The sequence below is a fragment of the Mytilus galloprovincialis genome, chromosome 3, assembly GCF_965363235.1.
Source record: "Mytilus galloprovincialis chromosome 3, xbMytGall1.hap1.1, whole genome shotgun sequence".
In the NCBI taxonomy this organism is placed as follows: Eukaryota; Metazoa; Mollusca; class Bivalvia; order Mytilida; family Mytilidae; genus Mytilus; species Mytilus galloprovincialis.
Window position 1 is genome coordinate 41802461 of NC_134840.1, and position 21865 is coordinate 41824325.

At 30.9% G+C, this 21865-nt stretch overlaps 1 protein-coding gene across 2 annotated transcripts; it reads right to left on the reverse strand.

Moving 5' to 3' along the window:
- Nucleotides 1-1363: 1363 nt before the first annotated feature.
- Nucleotides 1364-20405, reverse strand: LOC143067967 (uncharacterized). 2 transcript variants are annotated; one of them, XM_076241639.1, is made up of 5 exons: nt 19794-20395; nt 9002-9201; nt 5950-6116; nt 3641-3816; nt 1364-2256 (listed from the first exon to the last, which is right to left on the reverse strand). In XM_076241639.1, the coding sequence occupies exons 1-5, from the start codon at nt 20092-20094 to the stop codon at nt 2213-2215; spliced, it is 888 nt and encodes a 295-aa protein (XP_076097754.1). In that variant the 5' UTR covers nt 20095-20395; the 3' UTR covers nt 1364-2212. The 2 variants fall into 2 exon arrangements, with proteins under 2 accessions (XP_076097754.1, XP_076097755.1); XM_076241640.1 differs by lacking the exon at nt 3641-3816 and having other exon boundaries at nt 19794-20405.
- Between the last annotated feature and the right edge of the window lie 1460 nt (nt 20406-21865).

Consider the following 21865-nt stretch of genomic DNA (forward strand, 5'->3'; position numbering starts at 1 on the left):
CAGTTTACATTAAGCTCGTCTTTCATTGTAAATACCAAAACATTTGATAAAAGTAACATCGGATTGACATTTTATATTTCTCAGAAAAGTAAAAGTGAGAACAATATTCCAAACATCTCTATGCATATAATACACAGTCATATATGTTAGTACAGATACACATATAAGCTGATTATCAATTGGAACAATAATCATGGACATATTTATAACTTGTAGATATAATACATAATTAATATATGTCGGTTTTGATATCACTCCTGTCAATCAGACAGTTATTATTAGAAACATTACATATATTTATTTCATTATAAATCTTGGGGCAACAATTTTCATGAATTTTAAGCGTATATAAGAGAGGCGAGAGATACCAGAGGGACAGTCAAACTCAAAGATAAAAAAACTGTATAGGTAAACTATGAAATCAATGTTCTAAATTTTGTAAATCTGAATCGTCAAAATCATCAAAATCATAAATACACAAAAAAAAATTTTTTTTATTCAATCTATGATCATTCTTATCCACAAAAATTTTAATATACAAAAGATTTCATTTACACCACGAAATAACAGTTTTCCCAATAAATAAATCGTACACGAGCTCCAGACAACATGCATGCATCAGACACCACTTGATTGCATGATTACAACGACAAGGACGTATCAGTATCAGTAACTTGACAAGACAGTTCCTAAAATTCATTCTTTAATTTCGGGAGAAAGAAGATTTGTCCACAGAATCTCTTATAGATTCTCGCTGATAAAATAGGAGAGAAAGATACCAACTGGACAATCACACTCATAGATCAAAAATAAACTGACAACGACATAGCTAAAAAAAAAAGACAGACAAATAATATTACACAAGACCAGACATTGAAAACTAAAGAATAAGAAACACTAACCCAACCAAATACTGGGGTGATCTCAGCTGTACCGGAAGGATAAGTTGTCATTATTGTATTAATCGTGTAACTAAATTTACAATCAAATGTAAAATCTAAAATGAAGCAAGTATGTTACTATGAGAATAAAATGTTAATCGTATAAAAGCTTTCAATCGTAATGGTAACAGTATCACTTAATTCTGCATAATATTACTAATTTATTTAAGATACAAATGCCATTTATATGTATTAATTCGAGATAGATCGACGATTATCAATTGATAAATTATTATAAAGGTGAGGTTCAAACTCCCATAGGACAACTTGACATAAAATATTCAAATATTTAGGATTTAAGCTACTGATGAAAGAAAATCCATAAAAAAGCGATTTGGGTGGGTAAAATTTATAAAGTGTTATTTCCATTTATATGTAACAACATTAATTAACTTGTAACTGAAAGAAGAAAAAACATCATGTAACTGAAAGTAAACACAAATATATTACTGTATTTATTTATAAAACGTAATCAGAACAAAAATGCTTTTCACTCGATAAGCTGACAACAAAACAATCAAACGAATAAATGATTTCATTCGTATTTGAAAATATGTTTTACAAGTGTTAGCAGTCCTGCTTCACGTGTGGAAACCAATCTTGCTGTTCGAGTACATATCATTGACAAGTTTCATTCGATTATGTCACAATCGAAGAAAGAAGGATGGAGTTTTCGTATCGACAATCGGAACATATCAATGGTGATCGATGATACTGTTATACAGAAATGGTTTGGCTGGATGATTGTAGGTAACGTATACATTCATACAATCTCATGCTAGTCAGATCAATGTTTACAGTAGAAAAGCCATTTTAGCCAGTGACATTAATTGGACAATTCTAAATGTTATAGTATAATGTTGTGTAGACTGTTAGTTTTTCGTCATTAGTATTATAACTGGGACTTATAATCATTATTTGTCTCGTGTCATCTGTAAAACTTAACACGAAAAATGTGAGGATAGAAAATTGAAAACCAAACCTCGTGGAATGACGGATCTAAACTTATGGTGGTTTCGATCTTAAGGATCAAACATACGATGTCAATCAACAAAGCAGAAGTATTTTTAAGAAGATATTTTATAAAGTCTAATAAGATCCGAGATAATAGTTATTGAATATATGGTTTGTCAATTTTTGTACAACGTAGTAGCAAAACTCTCAATTGATTTTTTGTTGTTGTAGATTCTGGCCAGCTAAACAATATCGGTTGTATATTAGTATTCGATTTCAAAATATACTTATGTTCCTCTATGACTCTACATGGTTAGTTATTTTTGTATGTAAATTGCCAATGCGTCTGCAAGCTGGAAAGCTGAAATTAAGTAAATGACAATCATTAATTAACAAATAAAGTAACAAATAGTCATATAAATCACGATCGTGTTTAACAAATAATTATAAGTATAGAATATTTCTATCAAAGATCAATCATTCGAGTAGGCAAATGAGCTAAAACATGATGTCATAAGGCAAGATCGGAATTAGAATTATGTTCAGCGTTAACGCATGACAAAAGACCATATATAAAAACTGTCGTGTATTTATCAAAAACGTATACCGCGAGCATAAAAGAGACAATTCAAAATAATTAACATTCTGACTTTTCAGAACGTATACTTAAACTCTTTCTTGTACGACATACTCGTTCAGTTACTTTCTTACAATGATTTATGGATACTGTGATTATATCCAGTAACCTTTGTGGTATCATAACAGCAATGACTTAAGCAGTTTACCAAAAAGAAGTGTACAGTATTCTCTCTCAAACTGATCAACTGGTAAAATAGTTTTACAAATTGCTCAAGTAAAAAGTCAGATTGTGGTATTTGATAATTTTTAATTCACAGCACTCTCTTTTCACATGAGGAAGTTCAAAAAATATTTAACTAGTTGATTAGTTTGTGGAAGAAAAATTCAAACCGCAAATTGTTAAACTGTTTAAGCCATTGCTATTGTAATACCCCAAAGCCTACTGAATAAGCACAGCAAGATAATTATGTCTTTCAGGTGCAACACCACTAATGTGGACCGGCCAGAAAGTAGTACATATTTAACACAAAAAAAGTTCCTTTTAAAAGATGTAGAATATTTAGGTATTGTTGGTATCAATTGAAAGTTGAATGACTGGTGAACATTGAATAACACGTTTTTTTAAATATTAAAACAGATTGCACCATATTTTAAAAAGAGGGAACATGTTTGTCAGATCTAAAAAACCTGTTTTGGTACATCCGAAGTTCTGGGAACCAGTTCTATCTCATATGCTATTAAAATTATGTTGATTTTTTTCAGTACAAGACACCATAAAGTGTTTCTTTGACATGCACTGATTGTCACATTTTTTGAACTTCAAACAAAAGAGCTCTGTCTGCTTGAAATTGAGGAATTTAACAAAGAAAGCAATAGACCATGAGCAAGTGGTGAACTTCCTATTAGACATGTATCGAAAATATGAAGCAGTTTATATTTTTTTCCCCATTTACTAGTATAGTTTATTTATTTGAAAGTATTGGGTTAACTTAAATCTTATTTTTAAGTGAATCGTATTTTTTACACATTAAGATCATACCGTGAATATGTATGATCATGTTTTAGATTCACATAGCCGGTGGTCTATGCAATTAAGAAAGGTGTTTTAAAATGTGATGTAGAATTATATGTTTTAAAAGATACAGTTTTGATGTATTGGTAGTTACTTTTAAGGTCCCATTGACCCATTATGTTATTTGGCATGTATGCAAAAGCAGGATACTGCAAACCATGTTCATATGTGCATCCAGGACCAGAGTCATAAACCGCTATCCATCCCACATCAACCGCACACCCACCATAATTTTTGTTGATATAAAATCTTCGTCCTACCGGTTCATCACTGAAATGAATCGATATTTTAACGGTTATAATATTTTTAAACTCAGTTCCGCTAAATTGTACATGAACTTACGAAAATTTCTATTTGTAATTTTGCAATGCATTTTTAACAGAAAATGAAGGTCATTCAGTGAAAAGCTGTTTTTTAATGAACTTTTGCATGTGGGATGCTTTGGTAGAAATTCTACATTCATAAACAAAATGTTTGTACCAAGTCTGGAATGAGACATTTGTAATTCACTCGTTCTGTTGGTAGATAACGTTTGATTTTGTCAGTTATTATGGATTTCCTCTTTTATGATATACCTGGGAACTCAGTATTTTTTTTTTAAATACTTTTCTTCATTTATATTTGATTTAAGCAAATGTACTTAGGTGAGGTTAGGTAAAGATTAATAGATCAAGAAAATAAAATTGATACTATTAGCTGGTAGATCATCAATTAAGTATAAAGATAAGCTAAACATATCTCCTTTTCGAGATATTTGAGATTTTAAATATGGCGGGAAAAGACTGACTTGGACTTTTACCTTATATTTGCATTGGTATTATTTGGGTCTCAAAACAGAAGAAAAAAAATCAAGAATCTTCTAAAATTTTGGTAAATTACCTTTCATGAGCTATTAAGTCTTATATGAAAAAATAAATGGGTGTTATGGGGCAAAATATTTTACATTGTATTGTATAGAAAAACACCAATGAGTCCGAACATTTGACACAAATTCCAAAACCTCACCTAAGTACATCCTTAAAGATGTTTGTTAACAAATAAAGCATCGTTCGTGGACAGAATTTAGGCGTCTGGTATATGCATGTGTAGTTGACTTGTTAAATATAAAACCTATTCAAATCCAGCCTCAAGTCTATTGCTAAAATTGTTTTCAAATTATACAAAGAAAAAATATAAGCTCATATCTCAATCCAGAGCATGTTTCGAGAATTTTTGGTAAACAACATCATGTTAGAAAAATGTTAGAGCACAGAAATACATATTTGTTTGTCTTTTAAGGAAACCTTCGCATGTTGATCATAAATGTTTGCATGGCTTCTGATAATATCTTATTTATGACAAACATCAAAGGGGAGGAGAAAACATTTGTTTTAAATTGTTTTTCTTGACGACTAAACAGGAGTAAAATTTAAAAAGGTTAAAGTCTATAAAACCTGACACAAGCAGACGCCCGACTAAAAAAACAAATTGAGAGAAAAGATATCATATACATATTTTGGTGCTGACGAAGATGGTGAATTGAACCTAGCTTTATACATAATTGACTGATATATAATGTTTTTTATATGAGACTATTATTTTCACATTTTACTGTGAAACAAAAAAGTATGACTGACTTCCGTTACAAAACAATATGTAGCTTTTCTATAACAAAAGATTATCAAATGCTAAAAAACTCATGCTAAATACTGTATATTGTCAGTAACTATTTGGATGTTTCGTCTAATTGATTAGAGACATGTTACGAGACAGCAAATGTACAAACACACAGAACAAAATACAAAACCCTTTCTATTGTAAGCAGGACATCAAAATCTGTCTTAGAATAGATTTGCCATACACAATCCAAAGTGAGTCCAACCGGGCAAAATCCTTTGATAATGTTATAATAAGATAATGTGGTAGAGTTGCAAATGCGACAAATTTCAACAAGAGAAGTGACGTAGAAGTTATCTATAACAATGAGCAAAATCCGTCCTATCGCATAAGAATCAATGAAAGCCCCGCATGATAAATGTCAACCAATTCAAAAATAATAAAAAAATGAAGAAAAACATAATCAAAAGATGTGCCAAAGTATACATGGGGGTTAAACAATCTTGTTTTTATGAATAAAGCAATATTTTATAGATAAATTGTTAATTTGCCAAATAAATGTTAACGACGACAGGCAACAAGAAGTCAAGGACTAACAGTTGTAAATAGATTAAGATGTTCAGCGGATACAACATTATACCTCATGACTAGGGTATGCTTAATATTGGACAAGTTATCTAAAAGTAAAATCACAAAACTACTGAACTCTGAAGAAAATTCAAAACGGAAAGACCAAATCAAATGGCAAAATCAAAAGCTCAAACACATGAAACGAATGGATTATCTGAACCTTGTCATAATATTTACCCTTTAATACTGAAGAAGTTGTATGTGATTCCAACTGTTGTCATATCAGTATACGAACTATACACAAGATGATCTAGACTGTACCAGTCTGTATTCAATCCAGTATCTGTATTGTTGAAAACCATGTTCATTACCATTACATTATCTTTGTACATGGCTACTTTTACCTTTAAGATTACAAAACATTTCATTTTCATAAATCTCACATGAAGACAGCAAATCGGACACACATAAAATACACATTAATATTGTATAGTGGAATATCAATATAAACAAGTGAATCATCATTAGGATTTAAATCAACTTATGAACACATTTATATTTTATCATAGACAAGACATAAAATAAACAAATATTTTTTTAAAATAAATTTAAGAAATAGAAAATTATGTATCGCAATTCCTAGGAGAAAATATCAAAGAATTCATAGAAAAAACTTGAATCTGCAAACATTTTAATATTAATGAGTTACTGATGAATCACATTTGTATTTCTTTACAAGAAAAATGGTGAAATCTTTGCGTTAACAGCTGGGGAAAGCTATCAATTTAATAAAGTCAGGCTTAATAGAGTTATTAAAAATGTTGAATGCAATAACCTTTAGCACAATTTAATAGTATGCAGCTCGCTGTTCGAAACATTATGATAGGGTGAGGAAAGCGGAATCTATAAGGGAGAACACACCAACCGCATACATATATTTTTCATATGTTAATGTTTTTGAAGTATTCTATAATTTTACAATTTTGCATTTTATTAATTGTTTTGCTCGTATGACCGCAACAAATTTGTACTTTTATAAAATCAAAATTTACAATAAAATGGTATTCATCTATATTTTGTTTATATAGCTATTATTACCACCATCGGAGGTTATTCGGTGGTCACCTCGATAGTTAATTAGATGGCGTCAAGACTAAAATACACACGAACCAATGCTACATATTATCGAGCCCATATCCTGTTAATTGTTTTTTTTTTAGTCTTCTTATAATTCGAATAAATGTTTTACATGGTAATAGATCACATATGTGAATTTGAGTCAAATTGGTGATCAGGAATTTGACAGGCTTGTGTCCCATTACAGATGTTGCTGTTTGATTTAATTCACAGTCCATGAATCATGAAATTCTATCTTAACATAGGGTTTGTTCACAGGTTACTTTAACCAAGTTGATAAATATCTAATGTATGTAGTTTTTGTTTTTAGATATGTACGTAAATATTTGAATTGCAGAATAACATAACTAAAAATTATTTGAATAAGTGCAAAAAAGAATAAATAATTATTAACTGTTACTTAAGCAGAAAAGCAACAAGCTTTTAAATATAAATTAAGTATTGTGTTATAAATTGTATGTTGTTACTTTCCCTGCAAATGACATTGTGTATGCAAAAACAAACACTTGTGATATATGTGAATAAGACAGCAACCAAAAGACAAACCAAATCAAAATTCAACATCTTGTCTTGACATAACAATATCATCATATCGCCAATAGACAAACGATGGAAAAATTAATTTAATGGTTTTAATAACTTGGAGAGTCAATATAATATTTGGCGGATTAACATATTTTTGATAAGATTTTCACCTGCCCATAGGCAGGAATCTGATTTATATTTACGACAGACGCGCGTTTCGTCTATAAAAGATTCACCAGTGACGTTCAAATCAAACTATGTTTAAAAGGCCAAATAAAGTACGAAGTTGAAGAGTATTGAGGACCTAAAATTCCTGTTTTGCCAAATACAGCTGAGGTAATCTATTCCCGAGGTAAAAAGACCTTAGTTTTTTAAAAAAATCAAAGTTTTGTTAACAGTTAAAACGCTTCCAAATCGTGTTTCAATAAGAACGCATGAAAAGGTTTAAGTATATCACAAAAACTGGTGCAATAGAATTTGAATAATTAAGAAATTTACAAAGATTATAATGCTATTAGCGCTTTTGAAATGTGGATAAAAAAAATTTATGTCGAAATTAAAAAAAAATATATGTTCGTTTAATTTATATGTTTTCAGAGTTCATTAAACCGTATTTTTGAATTTGCCTTTCCACACTTTGGTTTTCCAATGTGCACGATGGATTTTGTCCAAACTGTTTGACTTCGAAATGTTTCATGGTATTCCTTTCAATTAGACATTGAAAACCAATTAGAGTGCAATGAAATTCTGTATCACAAATGGACGAAGATCAAATGACTAGATTGCACAAAATCAATAGGTTACAAATAATCGAGAAGGGATGATTACATCAAATTTGTCTTAAAACAATTTATGAAAATATGACAGTTCTGGAACAAAAAAAAAAAAAACCATAAACAGTTATGTACTAGCAGGTGTACAACTTCAATATGTGTGCAATTGGTCAATGAGGTTTCTAGGATCATTGTAGTAAACTGAAGAGGGATTCACTGACAAATTATCAATAAGATGTACAGTTTATTCTGAATATTTACAGTCCAAAGTCTGAAAAGGGGAAAGAAATTAATAAAAAAGATTTCATAGCACAGTTTCAACATTTCAATGTGTCAAATGTTTCTGTAAAGTTTAAAGACTCGTATACAAAATGTATGAGTTGATCACAAACAATAGTTTCTAACTTTTCCAAGCCTGCTTCCCCCACATAATGATACATTTAATCTTGTTTGTAATAACATGCATATGTGGTAAAAAACATTAAAAAACGTGACAGATTTGTTATCAAGTTTTTGATTGAGTAGTCTTTAAAAAAAATAAAATACCACTTTTATTTTGAAATAATTGTTTAAAATACAAATGCATCAGTACTTGTACTAGTAAATCTTTTATATCAGTGTGTAAACATGGATGTTTAAGTAAATTTTGTATTTGTTTTACTATTTACATAATTTATTGGAATACGATTTTAATAAGCTAATATTTAGAAGTTTGTTTGTAATTGCATTGAAAAGCAATCATGTAAAGTTTTGCCAATAATCATTGTGAAACATTTTTAGGATAACACGTTTAACAGTCCATGTCAATAAAACTAATTTTCATCTTAAGTATCTGTAACAGTCGAGAAGCTTACCTTTAGAATGCTTTGTGAACTCCAAATGTCTAAAATTGGATCACGGTAATGTGTAGTGCAAGTCAAGTTATGGGTAAAAGGTAACTGACATCCGACTTCATGAATAGAGAGTGAGATTGTACCGACGTACGAGTCATATAGCTTTACACCAGTTCCCGGAGTCCCTCTGAATATCAACTCCCATGAATTTGGTGGTAGATCTAGAAATCATTAATATAATTATTTGTAGTGTATTTATATCTGTATATCAATATTTTCAAATTACATGTTTTTTTTAAATGGTCGACACTCTTTCATCTTCATGTTTGAAGCTTTCATTTGGAGCATGGCCATTTGCATCAATCATTACACTTAATGGATATTTGATAAATCTAATAATTTATGGCATATCAATTGGAAAACAAACTGAGTTCAGTGAATGACCTTTCAATTACCGTAGGTACATTTTGTTTAAGGTATACTGGAACGTACATTTATTACATCAGTATTAGACTGTAAACTCCCTTCTCCAAAACAATCATTTACGTTTCAAAGAAATATAAGATATAAAAAAAAAGCTTACGATCTATCTTCCCTGAAAATATTTCTAGAGCTCGATAATATTCGGGAATTTGTGTTTCAGATCAAATCCATAAATATTCTATCCGGGAGAATTTCAAAAAAAAAAAAAAACGAACATGTAATCTTGAATACGATATATCTGTTATCAAAGCTTGTAAAAATAATTAAAAGATTCTGAAACGTTTAATACTGAAATGTCTCTTTTTTATGTGGTTAAGGTTAATTATCGACATTCATCACCACATGGCCTACAGGATAAAAGTTCTTTAGATGTTCTCCTTGGCTCGTTATAAATCCTGCCATTGTGTTATTGTGATATGGTTTTTGTTTGCATTTTTGCCTTTCTACTTTATTTCTGAGCCTCGTCTATAGAGTGTCTTTACGCCATTTCTATTATCTTTGTTGATATAGTTATTTGCATTTATAGTGAGTTAGATTATAACATAATATTGACTGCTGCATTGCAATTTTTGAAATTTTTGTTTATTTTACTCACATATTGTTGTCAATATAATTGAAGTTTATGCGACTGTCATACAAGTGAGAGGTATAGCTATAAAATTAGGTTTAATCCTCTATTTACTTCATAAAGAAAGGCATGTACCAAGGCCGGAATAAAGCAGTTGTTGTCCGTTCGTTGTGATATGTGTGAGCTTTATTTTGCCATTTGATAAGGGACGTTTTGAATTTTCATTGGAGTTGGGTAATTTTGTTAATTTACTTACAAAAGATTATAAATACAAATCAATATGAAAAATTTTTTGGTCGAATACTGAAAAACGCCATGACAAAATATCAAAAAACAACAGTATACAGTTACAAAAATAATTATTTTTATACTAGTTAAACTTTTCGTGGATTCAAAACTGACGATTTAGTTATTAACAAACAATAATTACACTTAACTTTCATAAAGAGAATGTAAATTGAATTAGCATCGTATTTAAAAAAATCTATGATTTATTTTAAATGTTCTATTACTCGTTTTATTGGAAATTGAAATTAATAACATAATATGAATAATTATAAAGACATATTAGGCAGAATAATTTTGAACAGGATCCACTTAATAGTTAAAACATAGATAAGTATCAATAATGTGGTCATTTTTATAAATTTCCTATTTACAAAACTTTGATTTTTCGAGAAAAAAAACTAAGGATTTTCTTATCCCAGGCATAGATTACCTCAGCCGTTTTGGCACAACTTTTTGGAATTTTGGATCCTCAATGCTCTTCCACTTTGTACTTGTTTGGCTTTATAGATATTTTGATATGAGCGTCACTGATGAGTCTTATGTAGACGAATCGCGCGTCTGGCGTTCTAAATTATAATCCTGAATTCTTTGATAACTATTTACACCACTGGTGGACGTTTCGTCCCCGAAGAACCACTAGCCCAGTAGTCAACAATTTGGCGTTGACATGAATATCAATAAGGTGGTCATTTTTATAAATTTCCTGTTTACAAAACTTTGAATTTTTTCGAAAAACTAAAGATTTTCTTATCCCAGGCATAAATTACCGTAGCCGTATGTGACACACCTTTTTGGAATTTTGGATCCTCAATGCTCTTCAACTTTGTACTTGTTTGTCTTTATAAATATTTTGATATGAGCAGCACTGATGAGTCTTATGTAGACGAAACGCGAGTCTTGCGTAATAATTATAATCCTGATAACTTTGATAACTATATATGGAACGCCACAGCTGTCTTATGCGGAATTCTAATATTACTTTATGTTGTTTTATTATTGCTTAATGATATTTTGTCTTTACTTAATATGGTTTTGACATTACGTAATGATGTTTTAATATAACTCGATATGGAATAGTCATTACTTAATGATATTTCGATAATACACGATATGGTTTCGTATTGACTTGATATAGTTTTGTCATTACTCAATATGGTTTTGTCATAACTCGATGTGGTTTCACCATTATTTAATATGGTTGTGTCATTAGTCAATTTGGTTTCAACATTACTTGATGTGTATCTAACTTAACGTAATGTAGTTGTTTCATTACATGATGTGGTTTTGTTATTTCGTAAGGATGATTTGTCTATTCTTTTTATTGTTTTAACATTACTTAATGATGTTTCAAAATTTGACGATTTTACACTACTTTATGTGTTCGTTTCATTATTTGATGTGGTCTTGTCATTGTTTGGTGTGATCCTGTCATTCTTTGATGTGATTATCCCATTACTTGATGAGGTAAAACTACGTGGCCAATTCGGGAAAAAACGTTCTATTTTTTAACAGATTTCAATATGTCGTTTGTTTAATGTGCTTTGGATTGGTATCGCCAAAGTTAAAGTTCAAATCAAAGTTCGAGTGGTTGTTCAGAGTTATTTGGTATGAAAAAGGTTAACGGCAGACAATAATGACAAAAATGTTCTAAAAATTTTGCGGTATTTCGGAGACCACTTGGTCCTGTTATTTTTACCGATGTTCTCAAATAGACGCAGTGTTAATAAATTTGTAAAATATTACACGGAACGCTGTGTCTCGCCTGATATTGCTGCTTTCAGTATAAAAGCGTAATGTTGATCGGCTGTACATTCATCGGTAAAAAAAAAGTGTTTTTCTGTAGATGCTTTTTCTTGATATTGAAGAACAACTCCTATACAAGTTTTAAAACACTTCATGGAGGTAATAAATTTATCATGTCAAAACAGTTTAATTCGGTTTTATTTAACTCAAACAAAACTGTATGGTTTTCAACAATGAGCAAAACCCATACCCCATAGTAAGCTATAAAAGGTTCCGAAACGACGCAACTATCGACGATGTTGTTGTGGTTTTGTTTGCAGTTTGATCAGGAGAAACACCCACAAAGCTAGATAATACAATTAATTATCTAATTTCTACTACAATTAAATATTTATCAGTATTATAATTTTCACTGTTATTAATATAAGTTAGATAAGTCATACAAATCTAATCTTGAATTTCATCCAAATTCTTTCTTAAATTTTCGGAACGCGTTTTAGAAATTCAAATGTGACGTCACTTTGGGCGTTGCATTGACTATGGCTAACAGGGCTGTGATTTTGTAATGTGCTCGTTTTAATTATATAGCTAGTAACCACTTCAGTTTAATCATGTACATGTATATTTATTATATAGTTATTTTATAAAATTAACTGTTTGCAAAACTTATATTATTTTTGATAATAATGATGTTTTTGTCCCAGGCGGCTAACCCTGGCCTCACAACTTTTTTTAACGTTTGGTCCTCGGCGATCTTCAACTTTGTAGTTGTTATGGCTTTCAACCTTTTTTCCATCTGAACATAGTTTTGTGTGGACGTAGCGCGCGTCTGGCGTATAAAAAATATTTTTTAACTTGTTACCTTTTGATGGCTATTATTCGTTTGTTTCTCTGTCCTATATTTTCTCCCATTTATCTGTTTACCCTGTCGTGTAATGTTGTAATTTTAATGTAATAATTAACACTGCCATTAAAGCGGGAGGTTTGGCATGCCACAAAACCAGGTTCAACCCACCATTTTTTCAAAAAATGGCCTATACTAAGTCAGGAAAATGGCCATTGTTACATTATAGTTCGTTTCTGTGCGTGTTAAATTTCGGTGTTGTGTCTCTGTTGTGTCGTAGTTCTCATATATTTGATACGTTTCCCTTAGTTTTAGTTTGTAACCCGGATTTGGTTTTTTTCTCTATCAATTTATGAATTTTAAACAGCGGTATACTACTGTTGCCTCTATTTGTGTCTCACTGCCGCTACATTGATGTCGAAGGCTAGACACAAATCAAACGACTACTACTTTATTGTAAACAAATGAACACACTTAAGTTACAGGAAAATCGGGGAGGGGGCTCGGACTAAGCGACAAAACATCAACACTATAAAATAAGAATTCTTTTTTAGCGCGAATGATCATTTTAACATATATACGAATATTAATCTTTTATTTTTAATCAATTGAGTTCTCTGATCTACCTCGTACTAATTGAAAAATAAACTTTTTGGAATATCTTTCACATGTGACGACGAACATGTTCCAGTTGTCGTAACCATAATACCGTCATCTTTTACTCGAATGTGAACTACCAAATAAAACCAAATCACTGAGTTTGTAATTTCGCGAATAACACGATGGGTGCCACACGTTGAACAGAATTTCTTGACCTTTCTGAGGAACCCAAGATCACCCCGATGGATTTAAATTACCCAGTAATACCGATCTATTGAGTCAGCCAATTGAAACTGTATTTTTAAGCCACCGCAACTGTACCGGAACTGAAAGTTGGGAGCAGTGTTTAACCTCTGTTCGTCCGTCCGTCTGTTCGTCCCATTATTGGTATATGGTTATTCCGCATAACTACTCCAACAGTTTGAATCCTAGGAATTTATCACTCTTTACTGTCTACACTGAGTGTTGTACGGTTGCCTATATATGATTTATTATATCCACTGCATTTAAACTCTGATGAATAGTTGTCTCATTGGCAATCACACAACATCTAACTTTATTTCAACTCCTATGTTTTGTATACTGTAACATTGTTTATTTAGTACGCAAACCCCGGAGCCCTCTTTTCGGAAGCCCGAGCAAAAGCCCTTGTTCCACGATAGAAAAATTTAATTACGAACTCAAAAAGACATATAAAATAGCTCGAATTTCAACTCGAAATCTTAATTAATCTAAATGAGACTTCAATTCGAATCTTACTCAATTTCTACCTCAAGAAGTGATTCAAATTCGAAGTTGTAACTAAAACTCTGCCTTTAAATGTGACTCAAAATCGAAACTCAATGCTAACAAGAACTATAATTCTAAGCATGACTTGAATTCGAAAACTAACTCAAAGTTTAACTCAAACAGTAACCCGAACTTTAATTTGAACACTAGTTCGATAGATGACCACAATCATTCAAGGCACATACAACATGGAAATCTATCTAGAAATAGAACAGGTTTTTCCGAATTGGTTACGTGGTTACACCTCATCAAGTAATGGGATAATAACATCAAAGAATGACAGGATCACATCAAAGAATGACAAGACCACATCAAACAATGACAAGACCACATCAAATAATGAAACAAACACATCAAGTAGTTTGATAACATCTTTACGTAATGTTAAAACCACATAAAGAATAGACAAATCATCATTACGAAATAACAAAACCACATCATGTAATGAAACAACTACATTACGTTGAGTTACATACACATCAAGTAATGTTAAAACCACATTGACTAATAACACAACCATATTAAATAATGGTGAAACCACATCGAGTAATAACAAAACCATATTAAGTAATGACAAAACTGTATCAAGTCAATACGAAGCCATATCGTGTAATATCGAAATATCATTAAGTAATGACTATTCCATATTGGGTTATATTAAAACATCATTACGTAATGTCAAAACCATATTAAGTAAAGACGAAATATCATTAAGTAATAATAAAACAACATAAAGTAATATCAGAATTCCACATAAAACAGCTGTGGCGTTCCATAGATAAGCCAGGGTTATAGGAAATTATAAGTTGAGTTAATATTGCATGGTTTTTTTAATACATTATCTCACGTTACACTTTTCATGACATGTGGAAATTTAACATGAATTATATATTAAATATCTATTCTTATTCAATGTAATATACAAACATTACAGGCAAAGCTATTCATTTGACAATAATTTCAATAGTTTTTGTTGTTTTACTATGAAGGGTAAAATGATGGAATGCCATAAGCCTAACCCTGTTAGATATCTTTATGAATGAGATAAGACAAAGCTCAAAGACTGAAGAGTGCAGACTTGTAAAAGTATTAAGCTCTAATGTTGGTTAAATTTTATTTGCATATAACCTTCTTATTATGTTTAAAAGTAAGAAAGGCCTACAAAATAGTCTTGATAAATTTAACAATTTTTATGACGATTGGCAACTTACTTTAAATACTAACAAGAAACAAAACTACTCTAGTAGTCCCCGCCCCTTTTTGTAGAATTTAAAGGAAACATATTACAAAATGTAACTGAATATGGAATTTTAGACTGCTTATGAAAGTTTATTGCTACCTCAAAAATAGTCTCGAAGAGCGAAAGTTTATTGCTACCTCAAAAAAAGTCTCGAAGAGCGGGGGGGGGGGGGAGCTAGGAGAGTGTTATTTTCTTTCAAAGCAAAGACAGCTTCTCTGGGTATTTTACCGTTTTCGGTGTCATTTTTTTTTTATAAATTAGCTAATATAAAAAAAAAGAAGATCGGGTATGATTCCCAATGAGAAAACTCTCCACCAGAGACCAAAATGACACAGAAATTAACAATTGTAGGTCAACGTAAGGCCTTCAGCGATGAGAAAAGCCCATACCGCATAGGCAGCTATAATAGGCCCCGAAATGACAATGTAAAACAATTCAAGCGAAAAAAAACAAACGGCCTTATTTATATACAAAATATGAACGAACAACAAATATGTAACAGATAAACAAACGACAACCACTGATTTAAAGGCTCCTGAACAGTTTTGACTCACAACTAAGAAATTTCCTTTATGTATTATTTTCTTGTGTATTATATGGCAAGACATAAAGCAGTACAGAAAACTCTATTGATGAAGCACCCTTTTAATAATTCCTTTGAACTATTTGTAAATACCTTTTTCGAACCGATAAGACATTGTCAATTATAAATTTTCCATTAAAACTAGGTTGACTTCTAGTTGAAAATTTAGTTACAACACAATATATTTTACATCTTGTTAGACAAATAATTTAAACCCATTATCGACTGAGGACTCAGAACTGCTACATAACTTGATGTGCAATGTGCATTTTTTGGTATAGATATAGTATACTTATAACTTATAACCTGAGAATAATCGTAGAGACAAAGTGTCAGAATTGTATAGATGTAAAGATTTGAAATATTAAAATGTAGGAAGACTGTCAAACAGATTTATATCAAAATGTAAAATAGATTAGAAAAAACGACAGTAGCAAACTTTTTCTGTATAAGAATAGAGAAGCGAAGTATACCACATGGACATTCAAACTCTTAGACCGTCGCTTGTTGCAAACAAAGTCTGATTGTTTTTGCGAGTTTTTTTTTTTTTTATTTTCACGGGCAGTTCGTCGATTGAGCATACACAAGCGTTTAAGACATGGATCTCCGAATATCACAAATATTTCCGACTGTATGGTTTCAGAGGAGATGCGATACAACGAAATCGGTCTTTTCCTTTTGAAGTATAGATTTAAGTGTGCAGTATAAGTATATTTTCTGCATGTAGTATTTGGTATTTTGTGTGTAAGCAAGATTAATTATGTCCAAGGTCAAGTCAGGTAATAATCTATGCAATGTAGTTGTGGGACGTGTCAAATATAACAATACGTTATGATACTAGGTTGAGAGACTGTGGATTGGTTGCGGTCGGTAAATATATAGTCAAGTAAGGTAATGTATATGCCCTGGTATCAGATCCACAGTCTAAACGCACAACCCGTAAAACGTCCTATTTATACTGTACAATTTGGAGTTTAGTATGGTGTTCATGATCACTGAACCAGTATATATTTGTTAATGGGCCAGCTGAAGGACGCCTCCGGCTGCGAGAATTTCTCGTTGCATTGAAGACCTGTTGGTGACCTTCTGCTGTTGTCTGCTCTATGGTCGAGTTGTTGTCTCTTTGGCACATTCCCCATTTTCATTCTCAATTTTATTAGGTCTTACCAAAATCGGTGGGACATGAAGCAAAACCATTGACCCAAATCATCAGGATGCTGTGCATAGCCATTGGAAGTGAGTGGTAACCTGGTAACTGATTTACCGACACACATGCGTTTGAGAATAAACAATGAGAACGAACTCTTTGCTTTCGCCTTAACGTCCCATAAACAGCATAATAACAACATCATTTACACATGAAATCGTAATAACAACATAATTTACACATGAAATCGTAATAACAACATAATTTACATACAAGTCATCTCTTATATCATTACCCCTAAACCGTTACAATAATTTTAATTTCAGATATATGGATGCTGTCCTTTTACTGAATAACCCATATTTAAGTCAGTTTTGCATCTCATATATTCCAGTGAACCTGAATTTAAAATGGAAAGTTGTCATCCATTTGTTTGATGTGTTTGAGATTCCTATTTTGCAATTTAAATATGATATTTCCGTTTTGAATTTTTCTCAGAGTTCGGTATTTTTGTAATTTTACATTTTAACGGCCAAGGTATGAGATAGGTGAATTGCCAATGAAATATTGTGCTGAAATTTCGAAATTCAAAATGCAGATGATACTTTAGTTTCATTTCTTATAAAAAAAAATGTTGTCATCAGCTTGATTTTTTTAGATGTTTTAGTATCATCATTCTCTTATCTTCCTTTACGTTGGTCGAATTGTTTAGAAAATATTTTGTTTTTGTTAAACATTATAATTCCCTTAACATGTGAAGATTCTACTAAATAGTAAAATGCACATTTCTTTTTAATGGTATTGATTGATATTTTTTTTAATTCGAATCCAGGAATTTAATTCCATTCAATACATTGTGAAATGTGAAATTTTTGTCGTGAATTTCATGTGAGATTGATGTGAAATTCACGTGAGCAAACTTTGCCGGTTTACTAAAATGTCACCTCTACTCTACTTTAATTGAAATTGTTGAAAAATTTCGTCTTCATCATATGAAAATTTACAATAATCCCTCCCATTCGGTGTTTGTAATCATGCAAGAATAATAAATGAATTATTATAATACTAAGGCGTTTCTACTTCAGGAAAAGATAATCTTAGATGTATTTGGCAACACTTTTAGAATGTTTCGTTCTCAATGTCCTTCAACTTCATACTTTATATTGCCTGTTAACATTTCTTTATTCGAGCGTCACTGAGGAGTCTTTTGTGGACGAAACGCGCGTCGGCGCAAATACTAAATTTCAATCCTGGTATCTATGATGAGTTTATTAATCATACAACAAGAAAATTACCCGTTTCATGCCAACAACTAATTGTTAAATAAATGTGTTTAGTTTCAATACAAATATCCTACGAGTTAATCAAAAACATTTCCGAAAAAAACCATCTTTAATGACTTGACTTTTGATAAGTTCATCCTTTCTGACCTCAGAATGAAATTTTCGAAGTATTCAATTGGTTATCTTCATTTAATTAATGTGTGTGTGCCTTTATAAGTGGCAGATATAAATTAAATTTCCCTCAATCATTCAGTTCGCTCAAATAATACTTACTCCCAATAAAGATTTTTATATGATTAATCTATTCCATAATACTTTTAAACTTCATTCATATATCTCCAGGTTGTTTTTCTTTATTTAACTTTAACACGTGTAATCAAAATTGAATTAGGTAATTACTTCTAAGTTCTCAGTCCTCTATGTTCAATATACTTAATGAGAACAGTTTTAAACAAATCGCCTTTATAGAGTTATGTAATGATACGTAATAATACGTATACAATAACAGTAACAGTACTATTTCTACTGCACTAAATATGCATTTCAACAATTAATGTATCGACAGTGATACTTAAAGCTAAACTCTGTAAAATCTAATACAAAGTTTGGAATGCTTTACAAATATTGCCTAAAAGATTGTTCGAAAAAAATACTATTCGTTTTATCTTATGCATAGAATATACTATTTTGTTTTAGTTATGTTACAAGAAACATGAGGCCTAGAAAGTTTTCAAGTAATTGCATAGGAAAAAGAACGCAAAAAAGCTTTCCCGTTCACCAACAACCAAACAACTGTTATCATTCAAAATGACTGCTTTAATTATACACTTTTTCTACAAAGACTAGTAACTATGAATCTAATACAGAATTGGGTGTGGGAAAAACTTTACACACTACCAAAAAATAAAAATTTCTTGGTTTTCCAGGTATTTTTACTATTTTTAGGAAGTGCCTGAACCGTGTGAAACAAATTTAAGGAATAAGGCTTTTTTAAGTTCAACATGTAGGGCAGACACTGGCAGTGTTCAACACTATTATATTAGTAAAAGATGCTCAGTAAAATGGCAAGAAAACATCTTCAAATGTACCAATTTGGATCGACAAAAGAACGAAGGATAAGGAAGAATCATCTGGATATATTCTGTTTACTTGTGAAATTGTTAGAATACGCTGTTAATAAATTTTTCATCATTTGTACCTCCTTGGAGCTTGAGCTCTTAACAAAAACCCTTTTTGATGACCTACCTTTTTTGCAAAACAAGACTTTCCATTCGTCATTTTCCACTACGCTGGCAGTTTCATCTAGCGGACTTTTTGTACTTAACTGACACTGCTTTGTAACAAAATTGTAATTCGCTGAAACACATGCTATGTCAGCTAAACAGTACGATGCACATTTATTCGTACTGTTATGATTTAATGAAACTGTGTAAAAAGTATTCAACATTTTAATTCCTTTTAAAACCTCATACGTCTTTGATGATATGGCTAAAGAACACACAGCGTCATTTATAACGTACAAAATGTAAATTAAGATTTTTCTCATTGTTATTCCAAAATTTCAAATTTCCATTGATATAACAATATTTGATTTTGTTTTTGGATAAAAACTTCTAGTAACTAATTTTCAATTCCAGTAAAATAACATTAAATATCTTTTCGTTTCAGATTAATATGCATCCATCGTAGAGTTTGATTCGGTCCGGTTTTGTTTGTGCAATTAAGGTAATTGTCAATATATTGTAAAGGTATCTCTCATGTTCAGATTTTAATGGTAAACAGTCGATACGAACTAGAGTAAAATAGTTTAAAATCAACGAAGCATTCTCTTCAAATATTAACATTAGCTATCAGAGAGATATCTTCATTCCCATAAATATTTCAGTTTATGATTCTTATGGGATTGTTTGTGCTTTTATCTTCTATCCATCTTTTATCAGTGAAATCATATTGATTAGACATAATAAATGTCAGGTTCATAAGTATCTTTAAATGAAGTTCCGAAGTACTGACAGATATCATTCAGTACCATTGGGAACAATTAAAGCTAAACATGTGAAAGAAGAAACCCTGCGCAAGCCTGAATTTTCCACGAAGTTCAGTATATTAATTAATCATGGGTACCAGGTTTATTTTTTTTCATTCGCGCGTTTCGCCTACAGAAGACTCATTAGTGACGCTCGAATAAAACAATTAAGAAAGGTAAAAAAAAGTTCGAAGTCCAAGTGCTTTGGGGACAACAAATTCCTAAATGTTTTGCAAAATATACAGCTAAGGTAATGTTTTGGGAATTTTTGTTATTTTTCTTTTCTTTAATCTGATGTTGTAAACGCAAACTGTGTGGAAGTAAAATCCCTGACTAGTAGTTTATCATTTATACATCAATAACGTCAATTGAAATAAAGAATAGGCATAGTAAAAACGCTGTAAAATATATTCAGAATAATAAGGGTACAAAAGCACATCTCCTTCCAAGACTTGGAAATAAACAATAAGAACGCAAAATCGTGTAATAAGTTTTTGAAAACTAGTAGTTGCCCGTGTTAAATTGAAATATGTAAATCTTGAAAAAAGTCATTATTGCTGCCTGTATTACATTTATTTAAAGTAAGTTCGTATGTGTAAATTTCAGGAATCTGATAGTTGTTATCCATTCGTTTGATGTGTGTGAGTTTTTTCGCCATTTACTTAAAAACTTTTCGTTAATAATTTCGGTTATTGCACTTTTTAGGTCATAAAGAAACAAATCAAACCAATGAATAAACAGTCCACGAAAAGTTGCAGTCCCATTTTTACCAAAAAACCCCTCATTTATCTTTGATTTTGGAATAATATTTTAGATATAAGTAAGATGTCGGGCCAATTTTCAATATCACTCGTTTAGTCAAAGCTAAATCAAAAATTGTGTAAAAAAATGCCTGAATTTTAATTGTTGGGTCAAATCAAAAATTGAAACATATAAAAAAAAATGTTTGAATCTTAATCGCTGAGTTAATTCTACATCGGAGTGAAAAAAGGTTGAATTTTTATTTTATTATAGGTTTCATAAAGAATATGGATTCGTTAACGCGTAATATAAACTTGAGTTATTTAATTCCAATATAATGATACATGAGCCTTCGTCGAGTTTATCATTACTATCTAAATTAAATAACGAGATTTGGTATTTATCAAGCGATATCAAATTTTACGCTTTGTTAAACCTATTTCTTTTATGGTCAACACTTTCATTGTTAAATTGAAAAACCTGCAAATCGTTGATTAGTATTTGTACATAGCAGTATAACGTCATATGTCAGGTTCTGGTATCAATTTAA